We start from the raw sequence: 21,465 nt of genomic DNA, 5'->3' as shown, positions 1-21,465 counted from the left end.
CCAATGTCTTGTAGATGAAGAAGGCACGAAGGAGATTGATCGGTGAAACTAATGAAAAGTTAATTTTGAATTTGTACCAAGAAATAGTTGTTATTAGCTAGTTAGCTCTTTAACCTAAGGCAGCACAGACAACACATGCATATATATCTAACACGGATATTTTTTGTACATTATACTTTAATTTTATTACTTACTATATATTTACATAAAAATCTACAATAAGGACTGAAAACAAACATTAAAAAACATTTAACACTCAAAGGACGGGGGACTTTGGGAGGAAGAACGTCATAGAGGGGATAGGTAAGTTTGGGACAGTTAAAAATAATATGAGTTATAGTGCCCTCATCCAAGCCACACTCACAGATGGAGTTGTCCCTTATCCGGAGTTTGGCCAGATGTACAGGTGTGCTAGCATGACCAAGACGCAATCGGGAAATTGTGGATGAAGTCCAGCGATTTGTACTTCGAGAGTGACAAAACCAGGGTTGTCTTGGTATGTTTTGTTGGATGGTAGCGTAAAACTTACCCTTAACCAATTTGGAATCATTCCAAAAAATTTTCCAGGCTGTTTCCATATATGTTTTGGCAAGAGTACATAGGTCCTGCGATGAATTTTTAAAATGATCTAGAGAACCTGACTCAACAGCTGTTTTGGCACATGAGTCAGCAGTCTCGTTTCCTGGAATACCTGAGTGGCTTGGAATCCAAACCAGTAAGATGAATAGTCCTTTTTGATTGCAAGAGAGCAGAGCCTTCCGGATTTTTAAGATAATGGGAAATCGTGATTTGCTGCGAAAGGGGTTTTCTTTAATAGACATTAAACAGCATAAAGAGTCAGTCAGAATAACCGTCTGTTGTACGTTATGGGACAGTGCAAACAGGATTGCTTCCAAAAGAGCAATGGCCTCTCCGGTAAACACAGAAGACTCGGGAGGGCATTTAAATTTTAAAACAATTCTGTAAACAGGAACCCAACATGCAGCACCAACACAACCTTCTGGAGACAGCTTTGAAGCATCAGTATATATAATAAGATGATTTGACCAATTTTGACTAATATGCTTTTCTAGTTTGATATTGGTATCTGGGGATCCTTTACTCAGACCTAGATCTGTGATGATGGAAGGGTTGTATATTAATGCTTTAAATGGGGTTGAATATAGTGGGTTGATTGTGAAAGATGTCAGGGGATTAGGAAGGCTGGTATACTTTAGGAAACTATCTAGCAAGTAGGAAGACGAGTTACGGGAGCAAGGTGCGTGTGATAGTTGACTTAGTCGGTGCCAAAGAGGATGGGATGACAGCTGTAACATCTTGCTGATAAAGCGGTCACATAGATATTGTCGACGGATGGATAGAGGAGGGTCAACGCATTCTACCTGCAAAGCATTAGTGGGGGAGGATTTCATTGCACCTAGAATAATTCTAAGGCATCTATACTGAATTTTATTCAACTTTTCAGCAGCTGATTTATTAAAAGGCTCTAAAACAAACATACAGTAATCCATGTGGCTACGCACTAAGGCATTATATAATAATTTTAAAGTATAGGGGTGAGCACCCCACCAAACTCCCGCTATTGCTCGTAGTACATTGATGCCTTTTTCACATTTTTTGATAATGTGTTCAGAATGAGCAATTCCATTCAGTCGTGTGTCTAAATAAACACCTAAAAATTTAGCTTTAACTGCAAGATTCATTGCTTGACCTTCAAATGAGATGTTGAGGTTCGGGAGGTATCTCTTCCTTGTATATACCACTGCCTGACATTTGCCCACTGATAGGGACAAGCCATGGTCAGACAGCCACTGGCCTAGATAATACAAAGCAGAATTGATACGACAGGATACTTCCTCTATACTGCCTGAGCTGTGATAGAGGACAATATCATCAGCATATTGTAAAATGGTACAAAAACTAGAAACAGACAATTCGAGGTCGTGGGTATATATGCTATAGAGCAGAGGACTGAGAACAGAGCCTTGAGGGAGGCCTTTCCAGATTAATCTGGGGGGAAGAGAATTATTCTGATGCTTTACCAGAACATATCTGCAAAACAGCAGATTACATATGAAATGAACCATCCTCGAGGGAACACTCAGCTTAAGTAGTTTCTGCCTGAGCACCGGAAGTAGGACATTATCATATGCAGAAGCAATATCAAGAAAAGCACCCACAAGGTACTCTCCTTTTGTAAAGGCTAATCTTATATCTGTTGTTAATACACTGAGACTGTCTGTTGTACTCATACCCTTCCGAAACCCAAATTGGGAGGAGGGGAGAATATTTCTACTTTCCATTAACCATTCCAGTCGGTTTTTAAGGAGATGTTCTGTAACTTTAGCTAAAGTAGATGACAAAGCTATGGGTCTATATGAATTTGAATTAAGGGGATTTTTATAAGGTTTAAGGATAGGAATAACAATTTGAGATTTCCAGGAGTTTGGGATAGAACCAGTTTCCAAACATTTATTGATTATTTTAAGGTAATAAATTTTAGCTTTGTCATTTAAGTTAACCAGGAATGAATATGGAACGCCATCTTCCCCTGGAGCTGTATCTTTTAGACCATTGAGAGCAATTTGAAGCTCAGAAAAGGAAAAGGGGGCATCCATTTCATCCGTAGCTGGAGCTGGCGTAGTAGTTAGAAATGAGTCCACATAGGGAACATAAGGTGGAGCTAATTTGTCTGCAAAGTTGTTAAGCCAGTCAGAAGGATTATTTGAGGAAGGATCAACGTGGCTCAGGGAGCGACGGAATCTCCTCATATTTTCCCACACAATGGTGGAGGGTGAACGAGGGCTAAGCGATTCACAGAACTGCGTCCAACTTGCTCTTTTCTTTTTGAAGACTAATCTTTTAATTTTAGCATCTAGTTTTTGGTAACTATTAAAGTTATCCTGAGTCATGCAGGCTGAGTATAATTCTTCTGCAGCAGATCTTTTACCAAATAAATCGCTGCATTCATCATCCCACCAAGGAGAGGAAGGCAGCGGATTTTTCACAGGGTGTTTTTTTGGAATATGGGAATCGGCCGAAGATATAAGAGATTTTAAAAAGAGATCATAGCATACCAGAATGTTTCCATCACTTTCCAAATCGGGCAGAGTGTCTACAATGCAATCAACTGATAGGGCATAATCTTCCCAATTTGCTTTTTTAAGTTTATACTTTAAAAGGGGATCATAGTTAGGGGTAGGTAAGGATTTATTATTTAATGTAACAATTATAGGAAAATGATCACTGCCACAGGTTGACTGTAGCACGTTCCAAGTCAGGCGCGATGCTAGGTTAGCCGAACATAGGGTGAGATCAACCGCTGATTTAGGGTTCTGATTGGGGTATACCCTTCGAGTAGGAGAACCGTCATTGAGGATGCAAAGACTGACATCATCAAGTAAATCAATCAGCAATGGAGAAAACCCGTCACTAGCATGGCACCCCCACATCGTGTGGTGGGTGTTAAAATCACCCATGGCTATGATAGGGCTGGGAAGGGACGACAAGATTGCTTGTAATTCGGGAATAATAGAAGATGAGGGATGAGGAATATACAGAGATACAAAAGATATGTCTAGGGTACGGACAGCAACAGCATTGATCTGTTGACTGTGGGAAGGAAGAGCGATTTGGGTGTAGGGGAGGGAGTGCCGTAGAAATACAGCACTGCCTGCATACCCATCACTCCTGTCATCCCTCAAACAGGAGAAGCCCGGCACCCGTAATCGTGAACCAGGCCTCAACCATGTCTCCGAGATGGCAAGAATGGTGGGATTATGAAGGTTAATCAGAGAGATTAACTCATGTTTCTTGGGACGTAAACTTTTACAGTTCCACTGTAGCAGGGTTATTGGGCCCATTTTGGAGTAGTTTAAAAAGTTGGCTTAAGTTTTTGGCAACGTTGGGCGGTAAGGGAATTTCACTACATGGAGCGACAATACTAAGTAGAAATTCGGAGATAAACTCAAGCATTTTACCTTGGGAGGGAGGGCTCTCAACATTGTTGTTGAGAGCGCATCCATTAGGAAGGGATGTTGAGTAATCACCGACAATAGTCTGAACAGCTTTTTTATCGTAGCCCTTTGCTAGAGGAGCTCGGGGACGAGGAGAGCGGAAAACTGTTTGCCGGTAGGAGGTTTTGGTGGAAGTTACATTAGTAGGAGTAAACATTTCTTTTGTTATCTCAGCATAGGACCTGCGGACAGGAGGAAACTGAGATGATGCTTCAATGTAAGATTTATTATTCTGAGACATGACCATTTTGATAGATTGCTGCCTGGAGAATTCTGGGCAGTCTTTATCAGTAGCAAAATGACTACCAGAGCAGTGTAAACATGTAGATAATTCCTTGATGACCAAACATGAGTCACCTGTATGGGGCTGAGCACATCTGTAGCATCTGGGCTTAGATCTGCAGATTGTTTTAATGTGGCCAAAACGGCAGCAGTTCTGGCACTGTATTGTTGGAAGTTTATATGTTTCAACTGGCAGTGAGGTGTGGTATGAATATACCTTAGCAGGAAGCATTTGCCCCCTGAAGGTTAGGACAACAGATTGGGTAGGCACCCAAGTGATGACACCCTCTGTGACAGATTTTCTGTTCAGTCGCCTTGATTTCAGAACCTCACCACAGCCAGGCGGGAGCTCTAGCGAATCAACAAGCTCGTCCATCGACCAGTCCACGGGAACTCCTTTCACCAGCCCCATTCTGGTTATGTTGTATGTGGGAATTATAGCTCTATATTTGCATAACTTCAAAACTGGACTAACCAGAAAGTTGTTGGCAGCTTGGGCAGAAGTAAACTCTACAGTAATTTTGTTGCGGCCTATATTTTTGACGCCGTCGTGGATAATTGAACCAATTTTGTGTTTGTGCAAGAATTGACCGAAATTTATAGCCCGTAATGACGCTCCAGAGGATGGGTCCTCCACTTCCCGTGAGACTTGGACGATAAAAGGCCCATTATCATCGTCAGAGTATGACTTGGCGCCTTCGGTGAAGGAAGGATGTATGTAAAGGCTTTGAACGGATGGGTTTACCTGAGTAGGATCAGTTATAGTTTTTTTGGCCGTATATACGTTGGTATCCTCTCCTTGTCGTTTGCGAGACGAGGCTGATGCCCCCGGGTCGGGCGGCTCAGGAGGTGTATCTAGATCCATTTTACTGGAAACACTATAACTACAGACACATAATAAATATTTAACCAACACTAAATACCGTTAGATTTATACGAATATCACCAATGACAACTATTTCTGCTGCTGTGTAAATTCACATAAAACACCGAAATTACACCGGAATCTCACTAACACGTGTGCACAAATTGACAGGCCAAGTTACAGTTCAATATAAACAACACCAAATCCTTTTCAAGACGAGTTTACAATAAAATCAAAGAAAAATTTGAAAAAACCGCGTCCGCCATGTACGAAGTTTCCCGCCGAACCCCTTAATTGTAACAACAAACATTATTTTTGCTACATTTCTTTTTTAATTGCCGTAGACAAGAGACAAAAACATAGACAAAATAAAATAAGTAAATTAATAAGACGCCATAGATCTTTACACCAACTGGGATGACTATGGACAAAGATGTAATTAGTAACTGGATCGATACTTAAATGTTTTATTGTTCAAGTATTGAACAATAGGCATGGGAATTGAATGATTTTGCGGGGCACTTAATTTTAAAATTAGAGAAATTTAAGTCTGCAGATAAATTTGTGTAGGTGGTCTACACACTATCTAACTAGATGGCGCCACAAATATATATATACATAAATAATGACCTTACATACTAACTTCCAAACTACGTATATTTAGTATAAAACTTACTATAGTTTTTTTACAACCTGTCTACCTGGTCGTTAATTCTTTATTGTGTGTTAGTGTGTTATCTTTATTCGGCTGAACGACCATCCACAACGATCTTGATGAAATTTCACACATAAACGGGCATACGGTACTTTTTATTCCTGAAGAGCGCCAGAGTAACATGCCTGAGGTATTTAATATTATAACCTCTGTTATATTATAATCTACATTCTACAGTATTACGCGTAAATTTTGACGAACATATGATATCTTTTATCCCGGGTAACCAAGCTCTTTTTAAAAACAGTATTTAAAAAAAAAAAGGGCAGGACCGTATAAATCATATTAACAAGACACTGTTATTGAAATTTCTACGGGCAGGACCTTTATCTTATCGGCGTGCCTCGGCTTAGAACGGTAAAGTCGCTTGAAAAAACTGCATAGTCTAAACACAGCAGGCAATAAGTTCGACCGTAAATATTAACGGACTATTTAGTGTTAAGTCGACCTTTGTGATAATAGAACGCGTTCTGTTTTCGCCGCCCTTTTAAAAACTTATTTTGAAGTGAATCGTGAGCATCTAAGACAATAGAATTAGTTTAATGTTAAAAGATTGTGTTGCTGTCTGAGGACTTTACCTCTATATGTAGGTATACTCTTTCCGTGTACATAATTAGGTATGTTTAGTTTTTCGTTTGTCTTTTCTATTGTTTTCTGTGTTTGTATTACTTCTTATTTTTGACCGACTTACAAAAGAGGAGGAGTTTCTCGTTTCCTAGAAAAGAGGAGAAAAATTATTTTTTTGTTTGAGACTTCGCATGTGGTCTAATTTTAAAGCAGGCCAAGATCTGTTGAAGGGATCCTGGAGAAATTTAGGGGGCTTCTCCAAATATTATACGGACAACTTATAGCGATTTAAATATATTTTTTAAAGTAACTTGAGCCTTTGCTATCGAAGAGCACCATTTGGTTAAGTAAAACTGAAGGTGATGATGATGAAGACCAGTGATGGTCACCGGAACTACCTTCACAATAATAAGTAGGTATTCCACTGGTTCCGAATTGTTTTTTTGTTTCTTTTTTCGTTCACATTTTTTAAGAAGGTATCTGTGTTACTGTAATTACAAATAACGACTAACTGATTTGAGCTAGTGAGCTTGTATTGGTAATTGAAGTTAAATCTGTATTTGACAAACATACAGAAATTCTTTATTAAGTTAATATTGTACCTACTAGCGGACTACCTATGGGTCCACCCTTCAGCGTAGGATTACGGCCAGAAGACCAAAATCTGTGATTCCCCATGTCAGAGGGCCGGCGGTTTTAAAGGGAGACAAAGCTATTTGTGTCTAGATAAAATATTATTACCTTAGTGTAGTTCTATGTTCTGAATTACATTTGTAAATTCCAAAAATATTTTAAATCCTACCAGTCTTCCCTTATCTACGATGTTGTAGGTATCATTATTTTTATTACCTTTACATATAATGAAATGGTAGACTGTCCGTGTCTGTACATTAAAGATTTTTGCACAAAGATCTTTAATGTACAGACACGGACGGAGAAGAGAGAGACCTTAGTAATATACCTACATAGGTAAGTAGTTATTTGAATTTCACTTTTCAATAAAGATTTTTAAACCTCCTAATTTTCGACTAACCTATCACGAAAGATGACACAAAGGTAATTGCACCCTATAACTACAACATTAACTTTATACTAGGTACATAGGTAATAGGTAAATATAATAAATTGCAGTAAAGACACAGTAAATACTTTAGCTTATACAATTACCTTTGGTAGGTGCAATTTTGGAATGAGGGCTTGCATCAGAGCACATATCAATGGCTAGGTCATGTACACCGGATGGAACCTTCTCGTTTGCCTCGGCAGGTTCTTATTGGTGAGGTGGCGCATGCTAAAAGGCCAGTGGGCCGACCTTGCTTAAGCTTTGAAGACTGTGCAAAGAGGGACATGACCGAATTCAACATCGACCGTAGACATTGGGAGAGGCTTGCGGAAGGAAGAGTTGAATGGCGCAAGAGCATTAATGAGGGATGCCGTATCTATGACGAAGCTTGGCTTGGTGTTCTTGCTCAAAAAAGGTTGCGAAGGCATACCATGGGATCTTCAGATTGCGCCGAAGGGTTTAACTGCCATATTTGCGGCTGTGAATGTCGCTCGCGCATCGGCTTATTTAGCCATACAAAGAAGTGTCGCTTAGACAGTGTTTGAACCGTCTCTCAAGACGTACAGGCCATTGAATTGACATATCAATACAAGATAATTAAACCTATACTCATGTGTCACCAGAATACTACATAGGTAGGTACTTGAACCCGAGTTAATGTTACCCAAGTTATGTGCATTATAAGCAATTAAAATATCACATGGTTCAACAATGAAGGAAAGCATCGTGAGGTAACCTACATGCCTGAGAGTTCTTCATAAAGTTCTCAAAGGTGTTCGGAGTCTTACCTTAAAAGAGTTCGGACTACGACCTTAAAGAAGAATTAAGATGATGATGGCTTGAACCTGTACCTCTTTGGATACCACGGCAAATGACATTAGGTGAGATTCTGACGTATCCCTCTCTCCAAATTTCAGCCTACGCAACTAATGACAATTATTTGATTGCCCTTGACTGCACTCTCAATTAGTCGTAAGTGATGATTCAGTAGCTGACTAACTTGTTATATGAAAACTTTATGTAGGCTGCGAACCCAAATGCTTACCTCAAAAAAAATAAAAAAAACGTGTGTGTACTTATGTACACGCGTTAGAAGTTATACTTCTTTGGCGTAACAAGATAAAAAGCTTTTAAAATTTTTTATCTTTCGCCTAATTCTAAGTTTGTAGAAAAAACGTATAACAATAGAAAATAGGTATTGTTTGAATTATTGAAAGTCGACTGCCAAAACTATAAAAAAAAAACTAAATGTTGACTATAGCGAACTTCATGGTGTCGGTTTTTTTTTGACGGTGTGCGCGCGCATCGTAAAAAATTACTCTCGCCACTTTTCCCTAACGCGCCAAAAGAAGTATAACTTCAAAAATCATTTATTTGGGAATAAAAACTGACTACATGTACTCAATAAAGTGCATCGAAGAGTACAGAACAGACTACATTAAAATAAAAAAACTAATCAGGTAACTAAATAAAATGAATAAAAACAAATAACACAGAAGACAAAAAATAAAAAAAGGACTTCGACTTCAATATCGGGGAACTGAGTTTGAATTTCTAACTTTGCTAAGTTATGTGCGTTTAAGCAAATTAAATATTACTTGGTTCAACGGTGCAGGAAAGCATGCCTGAGAATTAATTATAAAGTCCTCAAAGTTGTGTGGAGTCCACACTTCACCATCAGCATCTTCGTTTCTGATCCGCACGGCTAGAATCTGGAATGCTCTTCCAGCTTCCATTTTCCCCAGTTCCTACAATATGAGTACCTTCAAATCAAGAGTGAATAGGCATCTTCTAGGCAAGCGCGCACCACCTTAGGCTGCTTCGTCGCTTACCATCAGGTGTGATTGCAGTCAAGCGCTGGTCTATAAATAAATCAGCAGCTTAATTTTGACGAGCATAAATTGCTAACGAACGAAAATGGTATCATACCATAAACCCGTGCTAAATACTTAGTATTGTGTAGTTCCGGTGGCCATCAGTTGTCTTCGTCATCAGTTTCAGTTGACCAAATTGTGTTTATCGAAAGCAAATGCTCGTTACTTTAAGAACCACTCAAATCGTTAAAGGTATGCCTATAATATTTGAAGAGTACCCTCGATTTCTCTAGGAATCCTTCAATAGATTCTTTACATGATGAAAATGAGAAAATGAGACCGCATAGTATATCGTTTGAAACAAAAAAATATTTTTACAAATCGGTTTTTAAATGTCGAGAGTTCTATGATAACAAATATGAAAAAAATACAACCGAATTGATAACCTATCCTTTTTTGTAAGTCGGTTAAAAAGAGTATCGCCTAAGCAGCATGCTGTAGCAATAAATGTTTTTGGATGGTAATTAGCCAAAACCAGTAACTCCAACCGAATACCGAAAAGAAAAAAGAAATTTCAGAAATTATAAATTTCCGAACCGAACTCGGAACCTCTTACAAGGCCACAGCGCTCAGCGCCAGTGAGGTCGAGCGAATCTTTTCGTTGAATGTACTTCCGCTGATCAGCAATTTTTTGCTGAATAGAATCAATTGAAAAAAACAACAGAAGAACTTAACAGCACAATTCTACAAGAATTCCGTATTCTTGTAGAAATCTTAGATTGGTCTTCACGATGTTTTTCTAAAATAAAATTCATCATCCTCATCATATCAACCACATCTGATCCACTGCTGGACATAAATATTTTGTAGGGAGTTCCAAAACCCGCCGTCATAAGCGACCGGCTCCCAGTGACTATCAATTCCGTTGGGCTGCGTTTACCGATGCGGGGTCGCGATTCTATCACCTTGAAATCCCAACGTCCATCAGTCCTCCAAGCTATGCGCCTCTTCTATTTGTGGGACCTCCTACTTCAACATTAGGAAAACTTCACTTCCTGGTGACTTTTTATCCCAGGAAATAATAGTTAACTGGGAATTGCAAATGCAAAGGCGGTTAAAAGCAACCGTTAGTAAACAAGAAACAATAAAAAAAAATTACCGACTTTGTTACTAAAAACCAAGAAATAAATATTTTCTACAACATTTTGAAGTCGATGCCAAGTAAAATGTAGAAAGTTACTATGTATAGATCATATACTTCGTATACCTTTTATATAGAAGCATGGAATTTACCAGTAGTTACTTGACACCGACATAAAAATGTTATACAAAAATTTGAAAACACATCCGAATTGCGAACCTCTTCCTTTTTTGTAAGTCGAATGATAAACACTTCGGTTGTATCCTCAAAGGTTTTACTGGTTAGGGTTTTTGTCTTAGATTACTTTTGATAGGTTAGTTTCGAATTAATTTGTCGCGACCATAGAAATGTTAATAATAAGACGAAAGATTTCTATGGCCGTGATTGTTTGTTTGTAGTGACTCTTAACCTCTGGTTCTGAATACAGATTCTACCGAAATAAGGCGGCAAGAAACTCAGCAGTTGCTCTTACGTCTTTTACATAATTCTATACTTAACAGTAAAGTTCAAGCTTTAGGTGATAATAAAGAATATCGTCGGTTGTTATACCATGTCATAAAATCAGTTTATTGCTACCCGCTGCCCGCGACTTCGTCCGCGTTTTTGTTGGTTTTGTTTTTAAAGCATACTTTTAAGTTGTGTATTCTTCCGAAAAAATCTGGTGTAGTTTATAAAAAGAACTTCTTAAATTAGGTTTTGTTTAGGTGTAGGTCTAAATTAAAAGTCTGATTGGAATAGGTACCTTATAAATATTTTCCTGCTACATAAATACACTTGATGATAAAACTATTTCAATAAGAATTAATACTCCGGTACTAACGTGGGTTACGTTAGTACTATTACTGTCATCATCATCAATCATCATCATCACCGATTGAAGTCCACTGCTGGACATAGGTCATTTGTAGGTAGTTCCACAATCCACGGTCCTGGCCACTTGTTTGCAGCGGCTCCCAGCGAATCGTTTGATGTCGTCTGTCCACCAAGTTGGGGGCCTTCAGCCCGCGAAGCCGTGTTCAGCTTCGCGACTAATCTATACCTTGATCTATATTTATATTAATTAGTATATCGCGATCTAAGTATAGGATTTTGAAATTACTTTTTCTTTATTTACAGGCATGGAAATCGAAATTCATTGAAATCTAATGCATTGGAACGGAAAACGAAACTTAAACTTGAAAAGCCTGTGAAGTAAACCAAGATGAGGTAAAATTATATGCCAATGTTTTCAGTTTCGAACGCCGATAAACAACTTCCTATCTACTTCCTGCCTATAATTAGACGGCTTACAAAAATAAACTATGGTTAAAGGCTTCGGAAAACAATGAGCCTAAAAATGTGTTTCATACTAGCCCGACTAAACGCTACCCGAGTGATATTCATAGTGATTCTTATATATGCCGCGTCTCTTATGTACACATATAACGCTAGGCTTCACTCAATTAGGTCACAGAGGAAGGATATCTCGTATCTAAACCACAAGAGCTTAAAGTACATCCTGATGTGGACAAATAGGTTCGCAATACCGTTAAACACGATGGGAATAGGGAACTCCGTTTTTGTGAAGGGCAAATGCAGTTACACGAACTGTTTCTTTACCGATGACAAAAACTATTTCATCGAACAAACAGATTTCGACGCCGTAGTTTTCGGCGGCTTGGACGTTATGAATCTCTGGTCATTCCAAATGCCGTACAAAAGATCGCCGAAGCAGAAGTACATTTTCGCCGCGTCTGAACCTGCGGACAACCATCCAGTGTGCTCGCCAATGTACAATGGATTCTTCAACTGGACGTGGACATACCGAATCGATTCAAATTTATTTTGGGGATACATCGTCATTTATGATATGGATGGCAATATCGTTGGGCCATCGCTCAATATAAAATGGCTTGACAAGTACGATCCTATAGATGAAAACTTGAAAATTAAGTTGTCAAGCAAATCTAAAACAGCCGCGTGGTTTGTCTCCCACTGCTCAACTAATGGGGGCAGGGAGCTGTACGTGGATAAATTACAAAAGGAGCTAGAAGTTTATAACCGTGTAGTTGACATTTATGGTAAATGCGGTAATCTCAGCTGTCCGAGAGATAAGGAGGCATCTTGCTTTAAGAAATTGGAGAATGACTATTACTTTTACTTGTCGTTCGAGAATTCGTTCGCCGAGGACTACGTCACGGAGAAGCTTCTGAGTGCATTGCACAATTATGCTGTTCCTGTTGTCTACGGCACTGCAAACTATTCAAGGTAGGAAATTATTCGGTTTGTTTCAAAATTTATATATTTCAACGTCGTGTTTGTGGTGACTCTACAACTAGTTCGGCAGGCAGATTCTACAAAGAAGCCTGCAAAAAATTTACCAGGTCCTCGTTACCAAAATCAACAATTTACATTTTAAAATTCAAACATCTATCTCTATAGATATTAGAGATCAAAGTTGAGCCGGATGCTTCCAAGCAACCTTGGCACTAAGAATGCTATAAGTTTAATCGGGATCTTCTTGTAGTAAACGTTTGAAATTATTATTATTATTAAACTCTTTATTTGTATACCACAACATTAACATATACAAAATATAATAAAAACAGAAACATATAGAAAGAAGTAGAATACAAAAGGCGGCCTTATCGCTTAATAGCGATCTCTGCCAGGCAACCTTTGAATTAGGAAAAAAAGAAGAGGAGAATAGACTGTTGGAACATATTTAAAATTAGAATGTAGGGTATTTTAGTAATATAAATTTATCTTATTATTATATAAAATATGTTACTCAATCCCAAAAATTACTTCTGTACCTTTCTAAAAAAACTATTGTATTGTGTTTCAAATACGATATTATTATAAGTCGGCCGACGGCCGATTGGCGCAGTTTGCAGCGACCCTGCTTTCTGAGCCCAAGACCGTGGGTTCGATTCCCACTACTGGAAAATGTTTGTGTGATGAGCATGAATGTTTTTCAGTGTCTGGGTGTTAATATGTATTATTCTTTCTAAGTATTTATGTATAATTCATAAAAATATTCATCAGTCATCTTAGTACCCATAACACAAGCTACGCTTACTTTGGGGCTAGATGGCGATGTGTGTATTGTCGTAGTATATTTATATTTATTTTATATTTATTTATAAGTATAATGTGAAGCTACAATAAATTTACCTACCTATTTTTTCTAATTGGACGGAGGCAATCGCTCGGATTAAGTTCAGCACAAGATCGTACATCTCTTTTCTATAACCAGTTTTTTGCTTGAACCGGTTATTAGATTCATTTCGCTGGACTCATGATGCACAAGACAGTAGCGTGTGGCAGTCTATAGCACGCCTATATCCCGCAGTGATATATTATATATTATTTATTAGTGATATATTATTTGACGGCCGATTGGCGCAGTTTGCAGCGACCCTGCTTTCTGAGTCCAAGGCCGTGGGTTCGATTCCCACAACTGGAAAATGTTTGTGTGATGAGCGTGAATATTTTTCAGTGTCTGGGTGTTTATACATATAAGTCCAAAGTCCAAAATATCTTTATTCAAGTAGGCCCACAGGTGGCACTTTTGATGCGTACATAAGAATTACACGGTAGTGAGATGATGGCGATAACCACATTCGTAAACTTAAAACTAAAGCTACGAGGGTTCCAAACGCGTCCCGGTCTAAGAAGAAGCCCACAACAAACTTAGGCGGGTGTTTTTTTTTTTTTTTGTTATCGCCATCTCACAATGTCATTTTAAATTATTAGAAGAGCAACCTGGTTAGAGCAATAATTTACACCCAAGCTTTTTTATCGTTTACGTAGTCCTTTATACTATAATAGGACTTTTCTATAAGCTTACGTTTAATACAAACTTTGAACTTTTTAAGAGACATCTCCAAGATGTCAATTGGTAGTTTATTGTAGTATTGTATGCAATTTCCTTTAAACGAATTATGAATTTTATGTAACCTAGTATATTGCACTGTAAGTTTATTCTTACTTCTAATGTTTAAATTATTGCAGTCACATTTTTTCTTAAATTTAGAAATGTTTTTATGGACGTACATTAAATTTTCAAATATGTACTGACTATACACTGTCATTATTTTAAAATCTTTAAATTTATCTCTCAATGACTCTCTCGGACCCATTTTGTAGATAGAACGAACAGCCCTCTTCTGCAGCACGAAAATAGTGCTAATATCAGCAGCATTACCCCAAAGTAAAATTCCATATGACATAATGCTGTGAAAGTAACTAAAATATACCAGTCTAGCAGTTTCTACGTCGGTCATATGGCGTATCTATATTCTAAGTATTTATGTATATTATTCATAAAAATATTCATCAGTCGTCTTAGTACCCATAACACAAGCTACGCTTACTTTGGGGCTAGATGACGATGTGTGTATTGTCGTAGTATATTTATTTATTTATTATTTATCGACAGCCGAGTGGCGCAGTGGGCAGTGACCCTGCTTTCCGCGTCCAAGGCTGTGGGTTCGATTCCCACAACTGGAAAAGTGTTTGTGTGATGAACATGAATGTTTTTCAGTGTCTGGGTGTTTATATGTATATTATAAGTATTAATGTGTATTATATTCATACAAATATCAGCTATCCTAGTACCCATAACACAAGCTACGCTTACTTTGGGGCTAGATGGCGATGTGTGTCTTGTCGTAGTATATTTATTGTCGTAGTATATTTATTTATTTATATTTATTATTTATCATTCGGCTCTGAAATGGATTTCCGCCAATTTTATTTAAAGTAATAATTATAATTCTACCTTTAAACGTTTGTTACTATCATACTTAATACTAATTTAATAAATGCGTAAGTGTGTTCGTCTGTTTGTCCTTCCCCTAAATAAGCAACCAATTGTCTTTGTATATTAACTAGCAGACTTAATAATCGTATGTTGTCCGCATGTGTTATAGAAATTTAAAGAAACAACAATTTTGACAATTCAAATATACTTGCTACATACTTCCGTCGTTTGGCGTAACGTTTACCTTTCACGCATCGCACGCATCAGAATCTCTCAAAAAGGATATTTTTGCAGTTTTGGCAACATTTCTCATTAATGATAGTAGCCATTGGCGTGATGTTATATAGCCATAATTGTTACTACCAATCCAAAAAAAAAAACGAAACAGTATTTTCTGAGATAAGCGCCTTCAACCAAACAAAATTTAAAAGCTTTATAATATTACAACTATGCCTATCCAAAATACCAAGTCAATCTAATACTCCGTTGCGCGGATTTTGAAAGACAAATGCGGAAAAAATGCTATACTGTAGAAGCTGTTTGCTTTTCCGGCATAAAAAGAAGCCTATGACTATACTGTAGGTAACTCTGATAAATTTTAACCAAAAAATATCAATAGGATTTCAAGTGCATCTAATGAAATTCAGCGCTCTTAACATTTAGCGTTTTTTAAATCCCGTGTAAGGAAATATTATCTGTCGCTATAATTTTTTAACTTTCGTCTTTTGTATGTATTTTCTTTTATGTTATAAATTATCTAGCATGTAGTTATTAGTGTGAAAAGTTTTGTACTATTGCTATCTTCCGCTTCTGAAGTGCCTCCGTTCGTACAGGTAGCATGGAAGAGATTACTAGTGGTGATAAGGTCGCCTTTCGCTTGAAAATTGTGTTTATTACTTTTTATTCGATTTCATGCAATAAAGTTATTTAAACAAACAAATAAATTAATCTTTAAACAAATAAATAGATGTTTCATAATGATCATAATATCAAACGATTCACGTCTACTGCTAGCGATAGGACATTTGTCGGGAGTTGCAAATACCACTGTCTGCTGCCGCTTGGTTCCAGTTGCACCCTGCAACTCGCTTGATGTCATCCGTCAACCTATTCGTGGACAACCAATCCGTCGTCTACCAACGCTGCGTTTCCCAGTGCGAGGACGCCATTCCAGCACCTTGGGACCCCAACGTTAAGAATTTTGTGCCCCGCCCACTGTCACTACAGCTTCGCGACTGTTCGAGCAACGTCGGTCACTCTGCTTCTTCTACGGATTTCCTTATTCCTGATTTGATCTAGACATACTAAAAGCATAGCTCTCACCATCACCCGCTGCTGATTGACCCTGAGCTCTCTTATGAGACCCATAGTTAGCGACCACGTTTGAAATGAAATGAAATTATTGTATAAAATGTTCTTAACAAAATAAAAAGTCGCAACATATCCGGTCAGGCAACCCCAACTTACAAAATTTGGTCCATTAAAGGTATATAAACAATCTAGTTCTGAGGCTTAAATTGCAGAAATTCATTATTTGAATAAATACATTTCTCAATAGTCACTTTTTCAATGTATCGATTTTGGAATTGCATTAAATATTTTACACGCATGACACTACAGTTTTTGAAATACATTGCTGTCCTAGGGCACTTATTGAATATTAATCTGTCTTTGTTTCTAGTGCGCCTTGGAAATAAATCTACACGTTTACGTTTACCTACATCCCTTTATTTATATTTGCAGATTCCTGCCTCCCGGTAGCTACCTGGACGCAATACAACTGGGACCGAAAGAGCTGGCGCGTCGAATGAACGAGATCATCGCAGACAGTGACAAGTACCACGACTTCTTCCGCTGGAGGAACCACTATAAATACAGGGAGAGTTACCCCGCGGAAGAAGTCTGTAAGCTGTGCAAGATGCTGAACGACGAGGAGGAAGTGTCTAAAGTGACCGTGTGGAACGATTTCGGCAGTTGGTGGAACGGTAAACGGTACAAACATAATTGTATGCGACACTGGTTGTTGCGTGGCTTTTAAAAAATATGTGATATAAGAATGATATGTGAGGAGAAAGTAATATTCCTTAAACAATGCTTTCATTACTTTCTAATGTTTAAGTAAGTTGTAAAAAAAAAAAAAAAAGTGTAACTATGTAGGATTATCCTACACTAAAAAGTAACAAGAAGATTGTTAATGTTCAAAGACGTAAAAAATTGATGAACTCGGAACAAATTATATTTACAAATATCCTACCATGAGTCAACGTGGCCGCATATAGGGAAAAGACACCTGCGGCACGCCAGCTCGGGTTTGCTTACGCGCCGGGACTTTGAATGAGTATACAAAGATGTAGACTAACTACATATATCTTCCGTGGTGATAATAAGGGTTTTTTTGTCATTTTGCGAAAACTTAGTTTCAGACTTGTCCCGCATCTGCAAAAGGAGAAATACTTATCTAGCTCTTATTTTTATGGAAACTGGAAACGGTAAGTAAAGAAAAAAAATAGGTAGAGCTTAACCGTTAACTATACGTAGGTAGAGCTATTTTTGTACTCAACGTAACTAGGTTTTCAAAATGTCAGTAAAACGCCTTTTTCATTAAACACATAGGTATTGTACTCCTAGGTAGGACTGCAATAAGTATATGCCTTCCAAATTCTCACCCTGACAATTGCAGCTCAAACGCTATTGCCTCTAGGTGACGAATGAAAACAAATTACAAATTCATCACCACCACGCTGCTTCACAGTGGGATGTCGGACTTTAACGACTACTTAGGGGCCATCCATAAAGTACGTCACACGTTAATGGGGAGGGAACCCTCCCTCCCCATTAACGTCACATCACCGAAGTGTGACATCGTGTGACAAGCAAGGGGCATGGGGGCTCAATACTTTTGTGACGTCACATGTTAAAATTTAAAATACTAAAACGCAAAGGTAAAAATAAAATCAAAATTTTTAATTCACATCCAGAATTAAAAATTTTGATTTTATTAGATTATTATTTAATAAAAATAAGTAAAAAATGAAAATAGCTGTTTTCTCTCGATTATTTTTAAATACATACATAAATTTAAAAAAAAATGTGTGACGTCACATCAGGAGGGGGGGGTTATAAAAATGTGACAACCTGTGACAAGGACGGGGGGAGGGGTTCAAAAGTCCTAAAATTCGTGTGACGTACTTTATGGATGGCCCCTTACACATATCTTTATATCATAGTGGTAATAACTCGGGCTTTATAAGAAATATAATACGTTAGATAGATGAGTTAGAAGAATAGTACTCTGAGACTACCGATGCGTAACTTAGGTTCTCGTTACGTCATACTTATAGTGCCTAACTAGATCCAAACTCAAAATTTATCAAAAACTAAAAATCACGATGTATTGTCACACTTTTAATAACTAATAACAGATTGTAATTTCATCACCATTTCCTAGTTAAACATTCTAGTTTACCGCTCAATATGTAACAGGTACGTAAGAAAAATTTCCTAAAACTCAAACTCCTTATTTTTAATTACTGTTACGTGTCTAAGACCCCTTTAAAATACCTACTCATGAAATTCGCGCATTAGTATCATTTGGGTTTTTTTTTATGATGATGACGTCAAATTGATTACGATGATAATTTAATGATGATGTTTTTTGTCAATCAACGAACTAACTAGGTTACGGTGAGTATCTAATCCTGAATCCTGATTTACCCGGCTTGAGTGGATTTGGAGGCGCAGTTAAACTTTCTTGGCCAAGTTCATAACATCTGCATTAGTTGCTTAGCAACATTTTGTTGGTAAACATTCCGTAACGAATTTAGCTTATGTACCCCGGTACCCCGCGCCCCGCGGCCCGCGTACCTGTTGTCGGTGGACGGAAGTGCCGGCAACGGTGACGGCATACAACAGCTTACATATTTTTAAACATAATATTTTTGTAACCTATTCTGACTCCCTGCTAGCATGGGCAGGAAACATTTTTCTCACCATGTTAAGGACAAAATTTTTAGCACACAATTGCGAATGCTTATACTGCGTGTAACCGAATTATGAAATAATATTGAAGGATGCATATGTATATTTCATAAGGAATCACCTTGTAAAAAAATTTAAATTAAAGCAAGCATAATTATTTTATATCTAAACATTCTAAGTGTGACAACCCTTTTAAAGATAAAATGCCGACACAAGCATAGTATCTATTTTACTCGACGCGTGCCTCATAAAGTGATCGGAGACAGATGATTTTAATTTTGCATGAGCTGTATCTGATTTCTTTCAATAAAAACTATGGCAGTTGTTTACACAAAAACTATTAGGTTTTCGGTATCACAGACAATATATCATGTGCCTCTAAAGCCTGTGAAGTATTATGTTAAACGACTAAGACACCGGGAGGTATTGCATCGTTCACTGTAGGACTGCGGTGCGTCGATAATGCAGTCGTATTTATATCAAAATACCCACCAACTCGATGTCATTAACATAAATATCCGCCAAATATGAATTTATAGTTATCAAAAGTTAAATTATTTACCCACTTTATAAATTTACTGTAACAATTATTTCGGTATTCATTTGCACGTTGTCTATACAAATTATATACGTGTAATAATAAGCGGAGGTGTACAAACTTCTCCTATTCCCTGTTACTGTGCTTTGGCAGGTGGAAACGTTAATTTTAGCCTTATCGGGCATATAATTTAAAACTCTTGCCTATGCTACTGGTGCTGGCGCAGCGGTGACATGATGTTATGATTTTAAGTTGGAGATCCAGGAATTTATAATTTCTAAATTTGCTCTGGTCTGGTCGTGTGTCAGGTTATTTACCATAGGTACTACCGACAAAGACGTATGATAAAACGACTAAGTCACCGGGAGGTATCTATGCATCGTTCGAGTCCATGTAGGACTAAGGTGTATCGAAAATGCACCCGTATTTATATTAAAATACCCACCAACTCAATGTTATGAACATTGGATGTTAATCAAATCTAATTTTAACCGTTTCTTAAAAACTATCTATGTATTAATTAATAATTATTAGGGTATTTGTAAAATCCTAATCAATTTAATAAAATATCTGGCAAATATGAATTTATAGTTATCAAAAGGTTGGATATTTACCCACTTTATAAAATAACTGTAACACGTATTACGATATTGACGAGCGATTTAGCGTTCCGGTACGATGTCGCGTAGAAACCGATATGGGTTTAATGTAACTGCCAAACCCTAACAGGTTAGCCCGTTACCCTTATAGACTGTCAACCAGTGCTCACTTGTAGAGGAATATAAATTAATTAAGGTAAAAAGTCACTGAAAGATTATTTATACGATATTAATGTTATAAAATAAACTACTTTCTTAATGAGAATATTTAATAATGACAATTACAGTCCTCAATCTGGTTACAGCTCCCTCGCAGGGTTCCATTTCAAATATATATCTACTTGTTGTATACTATTCGACATTCTCTTTTGAAAATATAGATAATAATTATTTCATCCATATGAATTTGTAATTGTTTTGCGATCTAAAATAGTCTCAAGACACTTCAATCTTCCTCCTTTGTGTTTTCTTCAAGCTATTCACTCGACATTGGCGAAGTAAACTGTGCCGTGCAGGCATGACAAAAAGCCATTAACCCAAAGAAGAAGAAGAAGACATTGTAATGGAATTGTAATTAAGTGCATAATAAAATGACATTCCGCAATATTTGTAGCGCTTGCTTTGCCACTCCAAAGGAAGCGTTACAAATATTACGTAACAAATAAATAAATAAATACAAATAAATACAAATCCAGAGGGTGTATTTTTTGTAAACATTTTTAAAGTAGGCAGTTGTTTCTTTTTTTGTTAATAATCAAGAATAGATTTGGTCGAGTTGTATAATATTCTTATGTAGTAAATTTACTATTAAAATGAAATGTGCTACATCTCTAAATTATATAACTAATTGACGGCCGACTGGCGCAGTGGGCAGCAACCCTGCTTTCTGAGTCCAAGGCCGTGGGTTCGATTCCCACAACTGGACAACGTTTGTGTTATGAACATGAATGTTTTTCAGTGTCTGGGTGTTTATCTGTATGTTTAAACTATTTATGTATATTAGTCATAAAAATAGTCATATTACTACCCATAACACTAGCTACGCTTACTTTGGGGCTGGATGGCGATGTGTGTATTGTCGTAGTATATATTTTTATTTATTTAATTTATATTGTATAAATGATAAGCATTTCAGATCTC

General features: G+C 37.4%; 1 protein-coding gene across 4 annotated transcripts in view; it reads left to right on the top strand.

The window, feature by feature from the left end:
* Positions 1 to 18,141, top strand: part of LOC120632545 (alpha-(1,3)-fucosyltransferase C-like) — a 30,382-nt gene extending 12,241 nt beyond the window's left edge. For 2 of the 4 annotated variants that reach the window (XM_039902378.1, XM_039902380.1), the window contains exons 2-3: positions 11,580 to 12,710; positions 16,954 to 18,141. In XM_039902378.1, coding sequence (XP_039758312.1) covers positions 11,788 to 12,710; positions 16,954 to 17,248 — 1,218 coding nt within the window. In that variant the 5' untranslated portion in view covers positions 11,580 to 11,787 and the 3' untranslated portion in view covers positions 17,249 to 18,141. Of the gene's footprint in view, positions 1 to 5,939; positions 6,009 to 10,933; positions 11,069 to 11,579; positions 12,711 to 16,953 lie in introns of those variants that run through there. The other 2 variants (XM_039902381.1, XM_039902382.1) reach the window with 2 other exon arrangements.
* The last annotated feature ends 3,324 nt before the right edge of the window (positions 18,142 to 21,465 follow it).

This window comes from Pararge aegeria, chromosome 20 (assembly GCF_905163445.1).
Source record: "Pararge aegeria chromosome 20, ilParAegt1.1, whole genome shotgun sequence".
Classification (NCBI taxonomy): domain Eukaryota; kingdom Metazoa; phylum Arthropoda; class Insecta; order Lepidoptera; family Nymphalidae; genus Pararge; species Pararge aegeria.
Note: the sequence above shows the minus strand (reverse complement) of the source record. Positions and strands in the feature narration are given on the sequence as shown.